Source organism: Puma concolor, chromosome C2 (assembly GCF_028749965.1).
Source record: "Puma concolor isolate L17-30 chromosome C2, mPumCon1.1.hap2, whole genome shotgun sequence".
NCBI classification, from domain to species: Eukaryota; Metazoa; Chordata; class Mammalia; order Carnivora; family Felidae; genus Puma; species Puma concolor.
The window spans coordinates 88,375,130-88,390,658 of NC_141675.1; the positions used below are offsets into that span (position 1 = coordinate 88,375,130).

At 37.8% G+C, this 15,529-nt stretch overlaps 1 protein-coding gene across 10 annotated transcripts in view; it reads left to right on the top strand.

Annotated features, from left to right (window-relative positions):
• Positions 1-521: 521 nt before the first annotated feature.
• LRCH3 (leucine rich repeats and calponin homology domain containing 3) overlaps positions 522-15,529 on the top strand; it is a 125,497-nt gene continuing 110,489 nt past the window's right edge. For 9 of the 10 annotated variants that reach the window (XM_086675155.1, XM_086675146.1, XM_086675149.1 and 6 more), the window contains exon 1: positions 523-824. In XM_086675155.1, coding sequence (XP_086531281.1) covers positions 563-824 — 262 coding nt within the window. In that variant the 5' untranslated portion in view covers positions 523-562. Of the gene's footprint in view, positions 825-15,529 lie in introns of all 10 variants that reach the window. The other variant, XM_086675147.1, reaches the window with a different exon arrangement.

The window sequence follows — 15,529 nt, forward strand, 5'->3', positions numbered from 1 at the left end:
GAGCTATTTTATAAAAGGATGGCCCTAAACATTTATATACCCTTTCAATGAAGATTATGGAATTTGGGGGCCAGGTTGGCATTTATTTTCCTTTCCAAAAATAACAGTTAACAGCACGTCTCCATCTAGATCACTTGCTGTATAGAATGACAGAGTTGGGGAAACGTTTTACGTCGTATCCCAGGGTCCCCTCTTCTCACTGCCTAGGTTCCTGGTAGCAAGAATGGTAAACCTTAATTCAATGCTTAATCGAATCCTTCAGTATTGAGGGAGGAAGGCACGGAAGTTTTTGTGGGGAACACTGAAAGATATTTTCGTAGGGGCATTTTTGAAAATGGTACTGGGAGCCAGAGGAGGGGGTGCTCCAAGATTGTGAGTTCCTTTTTGATTTCCCTTCAAAACCTCGATGCAGGCGGAGGCAAGAGCCTGGATGTGCGGAGGGCCACTGCAGCCCTGCGCGTCAAGACAACCGTCCGGGGTCTGTTTGCCCCTTTCCCCGCCCACCCATCAGTTCTGGCAGCGCATGCGCTGAGCCGTGGGCCGGAGAGTTGTCGGCTGGGAAATGGCGGCCGCGGGCTTGGTCGCTGTGGCCACGGCTGCAGAGTACTCTGGCCCTGTAGCGTCGGGAGGTAACCTCTCCGGTGTTAACTGCGGCCCAAGCTCCGGAGCAGGTACTGGTCCTGGCCCGGGTTCGTGGAGCCGCTCCCTCGATCGAGCGCTAGAGGAGGCGGCTGTGACCGGGGTGCTGAGCCTGAGCGGCCGGAAACTGAGGGAGTTTCCCCGGGGAGCGGCCAACCATGACCTGACGGACACCACCCGGGCGGGTGAGTGGGGCACGGGGCATCCCTGCTGACCATGGGCGCGGGACGCGGCGGGAGGCCGCTCCATCCGGTGGGAGGACTCGGGGCTAGTTACAGCCACCGGTCCCATAGCGCCTGGTTGGGACCGGACTAACGGGGAGAAGCCGACTGCCCGACCCACCCAGCACCCCCACCCCCCACCCCCGCCCCGGCCCCGGCCTGCGGGCCAGACCCCGAGCCAGGGGCGAGGCGGCAGACTGCAGCATCTCTCGGGGAAGGAGACTGTAGCGATAGACACAGAGTGTTTTACTCTGCTAGAAAATTAACTTAATGCCGCTGAAGTAGACCCTTGCCCCGCCCCGGTTTCTGCAGGCCCTTTCGGATTTGGGATGCCAAAGTGACTTTGCTAAGATTTGGGATTGTAAACGTTCTCTTAATATGTTCAGAGCATGGGCCACTGCGTTGTTGGGGAAGCATTGATGTGAGCACTGACGTTTCTTCAAGAGTTGTTTTTAATGTGAGCCCTAAGGCTGTAACTTTTCTTTCTGTACCTTTATCTATTTGGCTTACTAGAGCCAACCTTCAGACTCCCATTACTTTTCTCACGCCCTCCCTGAAAAGTTGAGGGAAGAAAAGATACATAGATAGCCTACCCCATCTGTACTTACCGCTTTTCAAAAATGAACATTACTTCGCTTTATACATATTTTTGAACACAGGAAAGGTAATAAGCAATTGGATATTATTTGGTTTTCTCAGTTGTAGAGAACAATGTTTGGTGACCGAGGCGCTTAACATAATATGCTTTTCTTGTGTTTAAAATATAGCTTCCTTAGGGAGTAGATTAAAAACTGAGCCTATTCATATTTTACACAAAGGAGGAAAAAAAACCCCAAACAGGTTCGTGTAGTATGATGTAGTTAGGTATTTTATTTTGATATAGTGTTTTTTTTGGCAATGAAAGAATATGTAGTACTTTGTCTTATATTTATTCCATTTTATCTTATTTTAAAATCTTCGATTTGAAAATCTTCTATGTGCACTCATTAAAGATTGATGGGTATTACATATGATTCACTCATGTTAGAAAAATAAACAGAACTGTTAAACTACGTTAAGAAACTTCTTTCCAGAGAAACTTTCACTCTAGTGTAAAATGGAAGAAATTAAATGTCTAATTATTTAATCTCTTTTGGAAACAGTTGTACTGAAGATATTTTGTATTTTTAGTGAATGTTATTAAAATTAAACTTTCTTGCTAAGGTAAATATGAACAGCCACTTCCCTTTTGCTTATGTTCTGATAGACAACATCCAGAATTGTCGTTCATAACCCAGATTACCTGATTCTGTTCAGGAGATGGCCGTATGGCATATGATTGTTTCAGAGATGGGTAATGTGGCAGTTTTATATTGGTGTCAGTCGTTTCAGTATTACTCCATTAAACGCGAAGCTAAAGAACAAGTTGATTACAGGAGTTTATTTCATTCGTTATCTTACCTGCTTTTAAATAGTTCTAGGACCAACATGTTTTGCTTTTAAGAAATATTTACTCCATTAAACGCGAAGCTAAAGAACAAGTTGATTACAGGAGTTTATTTCATTCGTTATCTTACCTGCTTTTAAATAGTTCTAGGACCAACATGTTTTGCTTTTAAGAAATATTTTATTAACTGACAAAGAAAACCCAAAGGCATTTATGAAGAAAAAGAACCAATCCCAATAAATTTTTCCCTTACTGTGCTCTGAATTATTTTATTTTTTAAAGATTTTATTTCTTTTTTTTTTTTTTTTAATGTTTATTAATTTTGAGAGAGAAAGAGGGGAGGGACAGAGAGAGGAGAGGGACAGAGAGAATTCCAAGCAGGCTCTGTACTGTCAGTGCAGAGCCCAAAGCTGGGCTCGATCCCACAAACTGTGAGATCCTGACCGGAGCTGAAATCAAGAGTCAGACACTCAACCAACTGAGCCACTGAGGCACCCCTAAAGATTTTGTTTTTGGATAATCTCTACACCCAACGTGGGGCTCAAACTCACAACCTCGAGATCAAGAGTCACACACTCTTTTGCTCTTCTGACTGAGCCACCAAGGCACCTGAGTTATTTTAAACAGATAATTTAATGCTGATATGATCATTTATTGAGTATACACTGTTTGCTATTCATTGTTAGGTGTTTTAAAATACATTGCCTTGTTAAATGCTCAAAACAACCAACCAATGGACTAAGCATTATTATCCCCACTTTACATGTGAAGAAGCACTCAGAATTTACAGATGAGGAATCACTCAGAGAAAGTCCTGTAATTAATATTGGTGGTAGAATTTCAGCCCAGGTCCATGGAACTCTTTTCTCTGTGCTATACGTCACAGCCTTCCTATGTACAGATAGATATTACTATTCCTGTGTTTGCAGATAGTGAAATCAAGATTTGGAGATACTAGATAATTTGCTCAAAGACCTGTAGCTAAAGGCCAGGGAAGGTAGTGTTAGCCAGGATTTGAGCCTAGTTTGAGATAACTCCAAACCCATAGCGTACCTATAGCTTAATGGATTTAGACACAACCTATGTTAACTAAAATGTTTTGTTAAGACTCTTTAAGATTTAAAGCCAGGAAAATTATTTGAATACCTTATGTGTGTGTGTGTGTGTGTGTGTGTGTGTGTGTGTGTCAAAGTTGCCATATAGCCTGTTCTCTCATAATGTATATGGACTGTATCTGGTAGAGCTGCTGTCCTTCAAGAGTTTATATTCTAAGAAACAGCATATATTTCCCATACTACGTATAATTTGACATGATTAGAATTAATTAGGAACATTTTCTTGAGGCTTTTCACTCTTATTTGTTTTAAAAGGTAGATTTTTAGGAAAAGGGAAATATTTATTTAGGGAATAGGTAATTTGATCCAGTGGACAATGAAAATTTTAGAAGGAAATCACAGAAGACTTCTTGGGGCAGAAACGTTGGAAAGGATTTGGGTAGGCAAAAATGAGAAGGAAAACCAATTCCAGGCAGTGGTGGACAACATGCAAAAATTCCTAGAGTATATGGCACATCAGTTAATTTTGCCAGTCCATTATGCATTACCCTTTCATCTGATTTACAGTAATCCAATTTTCCTAGGAAATCACTCCTCTCAGTTTCATGGCTATCCCAGCCCAACACAAGGGTGTGCATGTGACTGACGCCAGACCTAGCCAGTCAATATCCTTCTGGTCACAGTGATTGCTCAGAGATGGGCACATTTTCCGGTGAGCACACATGACTGTTAATTCTGAATTTTTTATTGGAACTATTGAGAAAGAGGCATGATTTGGACCCTGGGGATTGCTGAGAAAATAGAATGTGAGCCTAGAGCTTACTAATAATTGGAAGGCAGAGCCAAAAGATGGAAAGAGTGAGACCAAGTTCTGATGACAATGTTTGAACCTTTGGTTCAATAGCCAGGCCTTAAGATAGTGCTGTCCTTGGACAGCAAGTTAATAAATTCCCCTTTCTGCTTGATTTGAGCAGAATTTTTTGTTACAAAATCTAGAGTCCTGACTAATACAGTGGGACTGCTTGTGATAATGTGGTCAGGCCAGTTTGGTCAGAATAAATGGTTGGATTAGAGAATATCTGAGCTATCTTTTGCATATGTGGAAGCTAGATTGAGGATAGGTTAATTGAGTTTGAGACAGGGAGACTAATCAACATTCGTTCTCATTTGTTCAACAAACATTTGCTAAGGAATTTGATAAGTGCAGATATACAGAAAGGACCAGCATACTTTCTGTCCTCAAAGAATTCAAGGGATCTAATGGAGAAATAAATAAATGTGAAGATTATTTGACTTGTCTACTAATAGCAAAACTTTTATGTATAAGGCATTATACTAACTATAATATAGAGGAAACAAAAATAAGAGGCTTTACCCTGTAAGAATTTAAAAAAGCTAGTAATCCAGTTGGATGACTACAATAATAATCTAAATCTCTGAAGGAATGAAAAATAGATATCATATTGGAAAATGAAAATGTACAAATGCTGACTGAATATATATATATATATTTTTTTTTATTGAATATATTTTTTAAAAAAGGACAGAAGGCATCAAAGATGACTGAGTGGTTAAATCTGGAGGATTAGGAAGATAGTGATGCTATTGATAATAATAATAGGTAACATTTATTGAACTGTTAGCATATTTCAGGTATTGTTCTGAGCTGCATATATAAAACATGCACATACAACAACAATATGAGTTGTAAGTATATTTTAATCCCATTTTACACATGAAAAATCGAAACTTGAAATTGATTTGATCAAGGTTACACAGAGTAAGTGACATTGGGATTCAAATTCAGACACATCTGATCCTAAAACTTGTGGTTTTGATCAGTAAGCCATACTGACAGAGAAGTTTGCTATGTATAATTTCGTTGATTTGCTTGATACTTTTTAATTTTTTTTTCAACGTTTTTTATTTATTTTTGGGACAGAGAGAGACAGAGCATGAACGGGGGAGGGGCAGAGACAGAGGGAGACAGGCTCCAGGCTCCGAGCCATCAGCCCAGAGCCCGACGCGGGGCTCGAACTCAAGGACCGCGAGATCGTGACCTGGCTGAAGTCGGATGCTTAACCGACTGTGCCACCCAGGCGCCCCATTTTGCTTGATACTTTTAAAGGGGTTGTAGCACATGTAGTTAGCCCTGTGCAATGAATAGAAATGTAAGTATGAGGGCGCCTAGGTGGCTCAGTTGGTTAAGCGTCCAACTTTTGATTTCTCCTTAGGTCATGATCTCATGATTCATGAGATCGAGCCCTGCATCTGTGCTGACAGTGTGGAGCCTGCTTGGGATTCTCTCTCTCTCTCTCTCTCTCTCTCTCTCTCTCTCTCTGCCCTTTCCCCATGCACACACATGTGCTCTCTCTCTCTCTCTTTCTCTCTCAAAATAATAAGTAAACATTTTTTAAAAAGTAAATCTGGAGCTTTTTTTTTTTTAATCCTAAGTAAACTCTGCACCCAACGTGGGACTCCAGCTTATAACCCCAAGGTCAGAAGTTGCATGTTCTCCTGACTGAGCCAGCCAGGCACCTCTGTAAAGTTCCTGGCACCCCATACATTTGAGAGAGTCATAATGAAGAGTTTATGAGATTCTTGGTGAAAGAATATGGAGAGCGAAAAAGCTGGTTGCTGACAACCATGGGATACACTAGCATTTAAAAAGGCAAGAGGCAGAATCAGCCTGAGAGAAAGTCCAGTTCCACAACTAGGCCTTTACTAGAATTCACAAACTCCTAAAGCTGAAGGAACCATAATAACCATCTAAGTTATGTTACAAACAAGAAGCAGTCTCAGAGATTAAATGATGTGTTTAAGGTTAAGTAGTGAGATGGTGCTGTTTCACAGAAGGCAAATAGGGGTCATAGTTGTAGCTGTGAGAAATCTCTTCTGAATAAAAGGCAGAAAACAAACTAAAGCTTTGGGGAAAAGACTATAGTAGAAGGCAGGAGGGAGAGACTAAAATTACACCCAAACAGAAAACAAATTTGAGATGTAGTAGGTGAGCTAAGATAATGCAGTGTTACTAAAGCCACAAGAATTGAGACTTTCAATGAGAGGATCCTTCTTTCCTAGATAAAGAAGAATGAGGATTGCTAAAAGGCAATTTAATTTTTCAAGGAAGCAGTCTATAGTAGCAATCTGTAAAATTAGTTTCATTAGGTTTGGAAATATGCACTGCAGTTCCGGGTCTTAAGTAGAAATCATATAGCTCTTGGATTCATACATGTATTTTGTATCAACCACAGTATATGTACTGTGAATTTTTATAGAGTAGTGCTCTCTAATATGGTAGCTATTAGCTGTAGGTGGTTATTTAAAATAAGTTAAAATTTAAAAATTTGTTTCCTCAGTCACACCACATTTCAGGTACTCAGTAGCCCCATGTGTCCTATTGGACACATCACACATTAGATCTACTCCCTGTCATATTGGTCAGCACAGACAGTAGAGCCTTTCTGTCATTGCAGAAGGTTGTATTCGACAGTGATGCTGGGGCATACTGTTTTGACTAGAACTGAAATTTGTTTTCTGTTATTTATTTTCTAAAACATATCTCTCTTGGCAAGGTTTTTCTGTATCCAAGACAGTAAGCCACCATGGTGTCTAGAGCTGAAGACACTGTGCAATAATGGTGAGAAGGCAGAGGCAAAGGTAGGAGGTGGCAGCAAATGGGGTCCGATCATAATGACATGAACCTTGGGACCATCTCAGGGGTGGGTGGGGGAATATATTAATTTTTTCTTTTAGAAATAAAATCTTGTTAACAAAGGATGACATTTTTAAGCATGTCATCTTTGTTAATAGAGGCATTAATATATATTTGACACATTTGCCATCCCCTGAAGCATTCAATGTGTTCAAATCAGGAAGAATATTCTACGAGCCTCAGAAATGAGGAAAGAGTAGAAAAGAATAAAACTAATTTTATTTGATTAATGAGACAGGTTCAGTTTAGTATACTTTAAAAATCATTTCTTCTGATATTAACAGTTACATATGTTCATTGTGGTAGGAAAAGTTTTAAAGAAGACATTAAAGATCATTCATGGTTCCACTTACCAGAGGTAAATTTAGTGGTAAACACTGGTTGAAACTCTTTCAAACATTTTCTTCACAAATGTACACATTCTTACTTTTTTTTTTCTCTTAAGTTTATTTATTTATTTTGAGAGAGAGAGAGAGAGACAGAGTGAGCAAGGGAGGGGCAGAGAGAGAGGGAAAGAGAGAATCTGAAGCAGGCTCCACACTGTCAGCATTGAAGTCCGGTGCCGAGCTTGAACTCACAAACCATGACCTGAGTGGAAACCAAGAATTGGACACTTAACTGCCTGACCCACCCAAGCACCCCTCCTACTCTTTAATATATAAAAATGAGATCATAAAAGACTGTTTTATCATCTAATTTTTTTTCACTACATGAAATGCAATACCAGAAACTAGAGATCTGTAGCATAATTTTTTAGTTTTTTTTATTTTTTCTTAATGTTTATTTATTTTTGACAGAGAGAGAGAGAGACAGAGCATGAGTAGGGGAGGGGCAGGGAGAGGGGGAAACACAGAATAGGAAGCAGGCTCCAGGCTCTGAGCTGTCAGCACAGAGCCCAACACGGGGCTCGAACTCACAGACCATGAAATCATGACCTGAGCCGAAGTCAGATGCTCAACCGAGCCACCCAGGTGCCCCTAATCTACCCTCTTGATGCGCATTTGGATTGTTTTCAACTTTCACTATTACGTATGGTATTGCTGAGGATAACTTTGTATGTGTGTATTTGCAAACTTATCCAATTATTTCCTCAGGATAAATTACTAGACATAGAATTGATTGGCTAAAAAGTATGCACAATTTAGGGGTTTTTATACACATTGTAAAATTGCCCTTCCAGAAGGATTGTTCAGTTTAGATTTGTATCATCAGTGCATATGAGTTGTCTTTGCACCCACTGATCTTCTCATTCATTTTGATCTGTGTCATTCTGATAGGTGACAGATTATATCTCTTCATTCTGTATTCAGTGCAGCTTGAGGAATGTAGTTTTTTCTACAAGAAGAAGAGGTATATAAATTCAGGGAAAAAAGATTTACTTTTTCTGTTTCTACTTTGTGTCATAGAACCAGTTGATAACAAAGAATTGGAAGCTCTTTGTACTTGTATTTAACCCCTGTATATTTAATTTGAACTCTTTTATAATTGTAATAGTAATACATGTTTACTATAGAAAGTCTGGAAAAACAGTACACAAAGGAAAGAAGGAAATGGTTCTACTGTATGGACAAATCACTGTGAACATTTTTACATGTTCTTCCAGTTGTTTTTTTTAATGTATGTACATACACATTGAAAAACACAGTATCAGCTTTTTGTAGTTTGCTTTTTCCATCTTATAGCATATTAGAAATATTGTGTTATGTCTGTTAACATTTTCTTGTAATAGAATTTAATAACTGCAGAGTATGTACTTAGGCAGATCCCTTGTATTGGGCATTTAGACCATTTCAAATTTTTTATTATTATAAGTAACACTATGAATGTTTTTTAATATAATTCTTTGCTTACATCTCTTATTATTTCTTTTGGGTTAATTCCTAGAAGTGGAATTGTTCTAACAAATTGTATGCAATTTTAAAAACTTAAACAATTTACAAACAACATTTCAAAAGCAGTTCCTCATAGAAATAGTGTTACGTATTGAACGCAGCCTGGCCAGGTTTATAGACAAAACACAAAGGCCTCATATTTTTTCCTTAAACATGAAAGTTGGCTTAACTCACATTTCAACCTCTTTATATCTAACAGCTGCAGTCTCCCACATATAAAGAAGTCTTGGAATTTTCTTAAGAATTCCACTCTATATTTTCATGCTTGTTTTAATAACAAATCTGTGGCTTCAAATTACCAACCATTAGGGAAAACCAAACCAAATAAGTTTCTGTAATGTTTATTCTGTTGTTTTTCTGTAATCCCCCCAACCTATGGCCAATACATATCCTAGTCAGAAGTATGGATATTAATATTGCATATGCTGCTACTGTATGTAACAAAGTTTCTGTGGAAATATGCATATTGAATGAATGGGATATTAAGAACACTTCTCAGGAAATAACGTTATATCCCTCTTATAACTTTATCTCCGTTTGAAATGAGAAAGCCAATAGCTCTAATATATTTTCACCACATGCTTCTTCCTTTCTCTTCTGCCTGAGGAACAGCACAATTCTTATATTGTACCAATTCAATAGGGAAGACTGAGGTAAAAGATTTCTGTTATCAACACATACACACACGCATAAACACCTGCACACATACTTTTTATGCAGAGGCAGAGACCATGGGGGAAATCATGGCTGTTGGGTATAAAGGCATCTGAAATAATTTGTTTCAGGGGGGGAATCTAGTCTCAACTGTACTGGCATTTTTTTTTAATAGTAAGGGTCAGTTGTATGATGGTCCCTTTAGGCAGGGTGAGAAGACAACTTCTAGATCACCACAAAATCAATGTTGGGACTTAGAAGAATGGCAGCAGTGTTGGGGTCAAGGATTTTGTAGGGCTCATTTCTTTTTACTGTAGTTGTATTTGGGGGCTGACTGGTTAATGTTATGAAATATGATAACATGAAATAGGACTTTTGAGTAGTAGTATACATATTCATTATTTTTTTTTCAGTTTACTTACGAAATAGTTACTCCACTTAAACTTAGAAACAAATATGGTAATTCACACAAAGGAACATTATTTTGAGTTCCTGAAGTAGCCAGCAATATCCAATGCAGTGTTACTAATTTTAGAATCATAAACTAGTCCTAAAACCTAAAAATTTAAGGTATTTCCTTATTCACTTTGAACTTTCTTCCTTGTTCTTCTAAATATTTTGAGTTTTATTATTTGAAGTCTTAAACCAAGGATTTTAACCCCTGGTTAATAAACCCCATGGTTTATTAAACTGATTTCTTGCAAACACTAGGTAATAGACTTTTTTTCCATTAAAAACCGGTTTTAAAAGATGATCTGCACATCATAAAGTGAAAAGATAAGCCACAGAGTAAGAAAAGATTTCTAACAAATACACCAAGCAAATATTACCTAGAAAATGTATAGGATTTCTACAAACAAGAAGACAACCCAATAGAAAACAGAAAACTAAACTGGTACTTTTCTATAGAGGAATTTCAAATGACCAATAATGTGAAAAAGTGCTCAACCTTACTAGTAATCGAAGGAATGGAAAATAAAGCCAAACTGAGGTACTACTCAAACTGATGATACCAAGTACTGGAAAAAAGAGCACTGAGGACGTGCATACATTGCTGATGGGAATGTTAATTCGTGCATTGACTTTGAAAAATACTTAGGAAAATTAAAAATACACATACTCTTTGACCCAGACATTCCAGACCCTGAGATGTATAGCCCAAAGAAACTTGTGTATCTGTACACCAGGATATATTGGCATAAAACCACACCCATTTATTATCCTCCAGTTCTGTAGGTCAGAAGACTAGACTCAGCTGATTTATCTATTTAGGGTCTCACAATGCCAAAATCAATGTGTTGGTCAGGCTGAACTCTTATCTGGAGACTTGGTCCAGGATCATAGGAATTCAGGTCCTCATAGTTATAAAACTGAGGTCTCTGTTTTCTTGCTGGTTGTTGCTTTCAGGTCACTCTGGGGTCTTGGAGGCTACCTGCATTCCTTATAGTGGCCCTCTCCACCTCTTCAAGCCAGCAATGGTGTGTCCAGTTATCATGCTTAGAATCACTGACTTCGGCTACCAGCCAGAGGGCTCATGTGATGAGACTGAGTCCAGCCAAATTATCTCTTTTTAGTTTAATTCAGTCATTTGACTAGTAAGCTTAATTATATCTGCAAAATCTGTTCTGCTACATATGGAACATAGAGTATATTTCATATTTATAGTCCCAGGGATTTGGGTGGGAAATCTTGGGGAGGGAGACCATTTTAGGAACTGGCTTACCATAGACAGTTGTGTCTTACTCTTTATTGTATAACACCTAGTACAATACCAAATGCCCTTTGAGAATGTATTGAGTGGATGGTTGGATGAATGGATTAATAAGTGAGTGAAAAAGAAGGTGAAAACAGGAATAATTTAGAGTTTATTCACTTTCTTAGCTTTGAAAATGACAGGTGACTTCTGTGTTACTGGGTTTAATGGACACCCTTGGGTCTTCAAGGGTATAGTAGAATTCAATCATCAGAACATTCACAGGTTGCCTGGGTGACACAGTTGGTTGTGTCCCACTCTTGATTTTGGCTCAGGTCATGACATCACGGTTTTAAGATTGAGTCCCAAGTCGGGCTCCACACTGTATGTGGAGCCTCCTTGAGATTCTCTCTCCACCCCCCCCCCCCCCCGCACTGCCCCTCCCTGGCTTATGCACATGTGTTCTCTCTCTCTCTCTCTCTCAAAACAAAAACAAACAAACAAAAAATTCTCAAGGATAATACCAGTGAATATGCTTCCCTTTGATGTCAAAAAGTCAGGTGTTCAGACTGTCTTTAATTGGTGTCATAGAGGATAAGAGAGTTGTTACATGTGCTAAAATTCAGTCCCTTGAAATATAACCCAGTTGTAGCAGTGAGAATTTCTAGGTCTGTGCAGAATATCAAAGTAGGATCTTGATTTGCTAATAAAAGAAATTTTAAACTCCTTACAGTGAAGTAGGCTTTCCATATATATTCAATAATTATAACTTTGATAATTATGCAAGTCTCAGTTGTCTGAGGGGAATCTTAGCCTCGTAAGTATGTGATGCTTTTTATGACTTAGTAACATTGTGATTTCTGGCCATTTATTATCAGGTGACAAACTGTAGCCTATTCTCAACCTTGAGTGTGGGTAAAATCATCTGTGGCACTTTAAGGAATGTACATTTCTGTGTCCAGACTCTAGAAAGAGTTTGATTCAGGAGATCTGGGGTGGGAGTTCTTTAAGCTGCATTTTTAACAAGCACCCTGATTGTTCTAGATGCAGGTGACCTAAGAGCTACCACTTGAGAAATTCTTCCTTAGACTTTGCTACTTTAAAATTCATTTAGGACCCTTACTTTACTGCATTTTATGAGGGTATCGTGAAGTTCTAAAATGTATTTTTAAGTTAATCTTTAATTTAAATGTTTATTTTTTAATTTGAGAGAGAGAGAGCGAACACAAGATGGGGAGGGACAGAAAGAGAGAGAGAGAATCTCAAGAAGATCTCACAACTGTGAGACCTTGACCTGAGCCACAATCAAGAGTCAGATGCTTAACCAACTGAGCCACCCAGGTGCCCCTAATCTTCAGTTTGCAGTTGGTTAGTGTATATTTTGTGTAGTTGTGTTCATTAGTTAGCTTCTGTTTATTTTTTTAAAAGAGCTCTTGAAAGCTTGGCATTTTCTGTTTCTCATCACTTAATATCTTTGTATGAAACCTGAATAATTTATTCATTAGTATGAAATGTTGGTATTAAGTGACTTAGTAGATCTTAGGTTTTAACATTTCTAGTATGAGTTAAACTTTAATATAATGTACTGATGAAATTTAATTGAGCTATCCTTGACTAGAAACACTGATGTTTTAAATGTTGGTGTTTTCCTAGTTTTAGAAATCCTGATATTAAACAATGCAATCATACCACACAAATTTCTTTCTTTCTTTCTTTCTTTCTTTCTTTCTTTCTTTCTTTCTTTCTTTCTTTCTTTCTTTCTTTCTTTCTTTCTTTCTTTCTTTCTTTCTTTCTTTCTTTCTTTCTTTCTTTCTTTCTTTCTTTCTTTCTTTCTTTCTTTCTTTCTTTCTTTCTTTCTTTCTTTCTTTCTTTCTTTCTTTCTTTCTTTCTTTCTTTCTTTCTTTCTTTCTTTCTTTCTTTCTTTCTTTCTTTCTTTCTTTCTTTCTTTCTTTCTTTCTTTCTTTCTTTCTTTCTTTCTTTCTTTCTTTCTTTCTTTCTTTCTTTCTTTCTTTCTTTCTTTCTTTCTTTCTTTCTTTCTTTCTTTCTTTCTTTCTTTCTTTCTTTCTTTCTTTCTTTCTTTCTTTCTTTCTTTCTTTCTTTCTTTCTTTCTTTCTTTCTTTCTTTCTTTCCCCCATTAAGTAAATAGATATTTTTGAGAATTTAGAAGTTTTAGGCACCAGGAATGTTACAGTAAGCAAGACAGTCAACTTCATGGCGCTCATGTTCAGTGAAAACCCCAAATCACACAGGACACAGAAAAGGGTTCCCTAATCCTAATTGAGAATGATCAGAAGAGGTCCCCCTAAAGTCCTGAAATTTCCATTGAGTCTTTTTTTAAAAAATTTCTTTTGTAAATTTTAATTTATTTATTTATAAATTTACATACAGGTTAGTTAGCATATACTGCAATAATGATTTCAGGAGTAGATGCCAGTGATTTATCCCCTATGTATAACACCCAGTGCTCATCCCCACAGGTGTCTTCCTTAATGTCTCTTACCCATTTAGCCCATCCCCTACCCACAATCCCTCCAGCAACCCTCAGTTTCTTCTCTGTATTTAAGAGTCTCTTATGTTTTGTCCCCCTCCTTGTTTTTATGTTATTTTTACTTCCCTTCCCTTGTGTTCATCTGTTTTGTATCTTAAATTCCACATATGGGTGAAGTCATATGATATTTGTCTTTCTCTGACTAATTTTGCTTAGCATAATACCCTTTAGTTCCATCCATAAATTTTCTTTAGATGATGTGTGGAAGAAACTGATTGAGAATGCAGTAGTAACTGTAGGGAGAAACATTTTGATCACTGATATGCTTTAGAACTACCCAAGTGAATTACATCGAGGGCAGTCAAAATAGATCACCCCACCATAGTCACTGCATAGAACGTGGTTAAGTTTGACATAAGACATGTTGGGTGTTATGAAAACAAATATTGTACTGAATTTAGTCTCTTAGGAAAAAAATTAATAAATTATTTTGTTAAAAAAAAAGTCATTTAGGAAAATAGGAATTTTTCACATCCTAAAGATGTTTTTGTTAGGTAAGCCAAAGTTTTTATTCAATTAAAGAAAACCAGTTTTTAATTGAAATGTTAGCTGACATATGTTGTGTTAGTTTCAGGTGTACACCATAGTGATCAACAATTCTATATATTATTCACTGCTCACAATGATAAGTGTAGTCACCATCTATCACCATGTAAAATTATTACAGTACTATTGACCATATTCCTCCTGCTATCATTTTCATCCCTGTGACCTATTTATTTATTTATTAAATGCTTATTTATTATTTTTTTAATTTTTTTAAATGTTTATTTTTGACAGAGAGACAAAGCATGAGTGGGGGAGGGGCAGAGAGAGAGAGAGGGAGACACAGAATCCAAAGCAGGCTCCAAGCTCTGGCTGTTAGCACAGAGCCCCACGCGGGGCTTGAACTCATAGACTGAGAGATCATGACCTGAGTCGAAGTCGGACGCTCAACCAACTGAGCCATCCAGGTGCCCCAAATGTTTATTTATTTTTGAGAGAGAAAGAGAGAGAGCGTTGAGAGGAGAGGGGCAGAGAGAGGGAGACACAGAATCTGAAGCAGGCTCCAGGCTCTAAGCTGTCAGCACAGAGCCCAATATGGGGCCTGAACATGTGAACTGCAAGATCATGACCTGAGCTGAAGTCAGATGCTTAACCAACTGAGCCACCCAGGTGCTCCCCACAATGACTTATTTATTTTATAACTGGAAGTTTGTACCTCTTAATTTCCTTCACTTGTCTTGCCCAACCCATTCCCCTCCCCTCTGGTTTTGTTTGTTCATTTTGTTTTTTAGATTTCACATATAAGTAAAATCATATGGTATTTGTCTTTCTTTGAGTGACCTATTATACTTAGCACAATATTCTCTAGGTCCATTCGTATTGTAGCAAATTATAAGATCTCATTCTTTTTTATAGCTGAGTAATTTATATATATAATGTGTGTGTGTGTGTGTATGTGTGTGTGTGTATACATACATATCTTACCTTCTCTGTCCATTAATTTATTGAAGGACACTTAGGTTGCTCCCATATCTTGGCTATTGTAAATAATGCTGCAGTGAATGTAGGGTTGCATATATCTTTTTGAATTAGTGTTTTCATATTCTTTGAGTAAATACCCAGTAGCAGAATTACTGGGTTGTCTGGTATTTCTATTTTTATTTTTTGAGGGACCTCCATACTGTTCCCCATAGTGGTGTA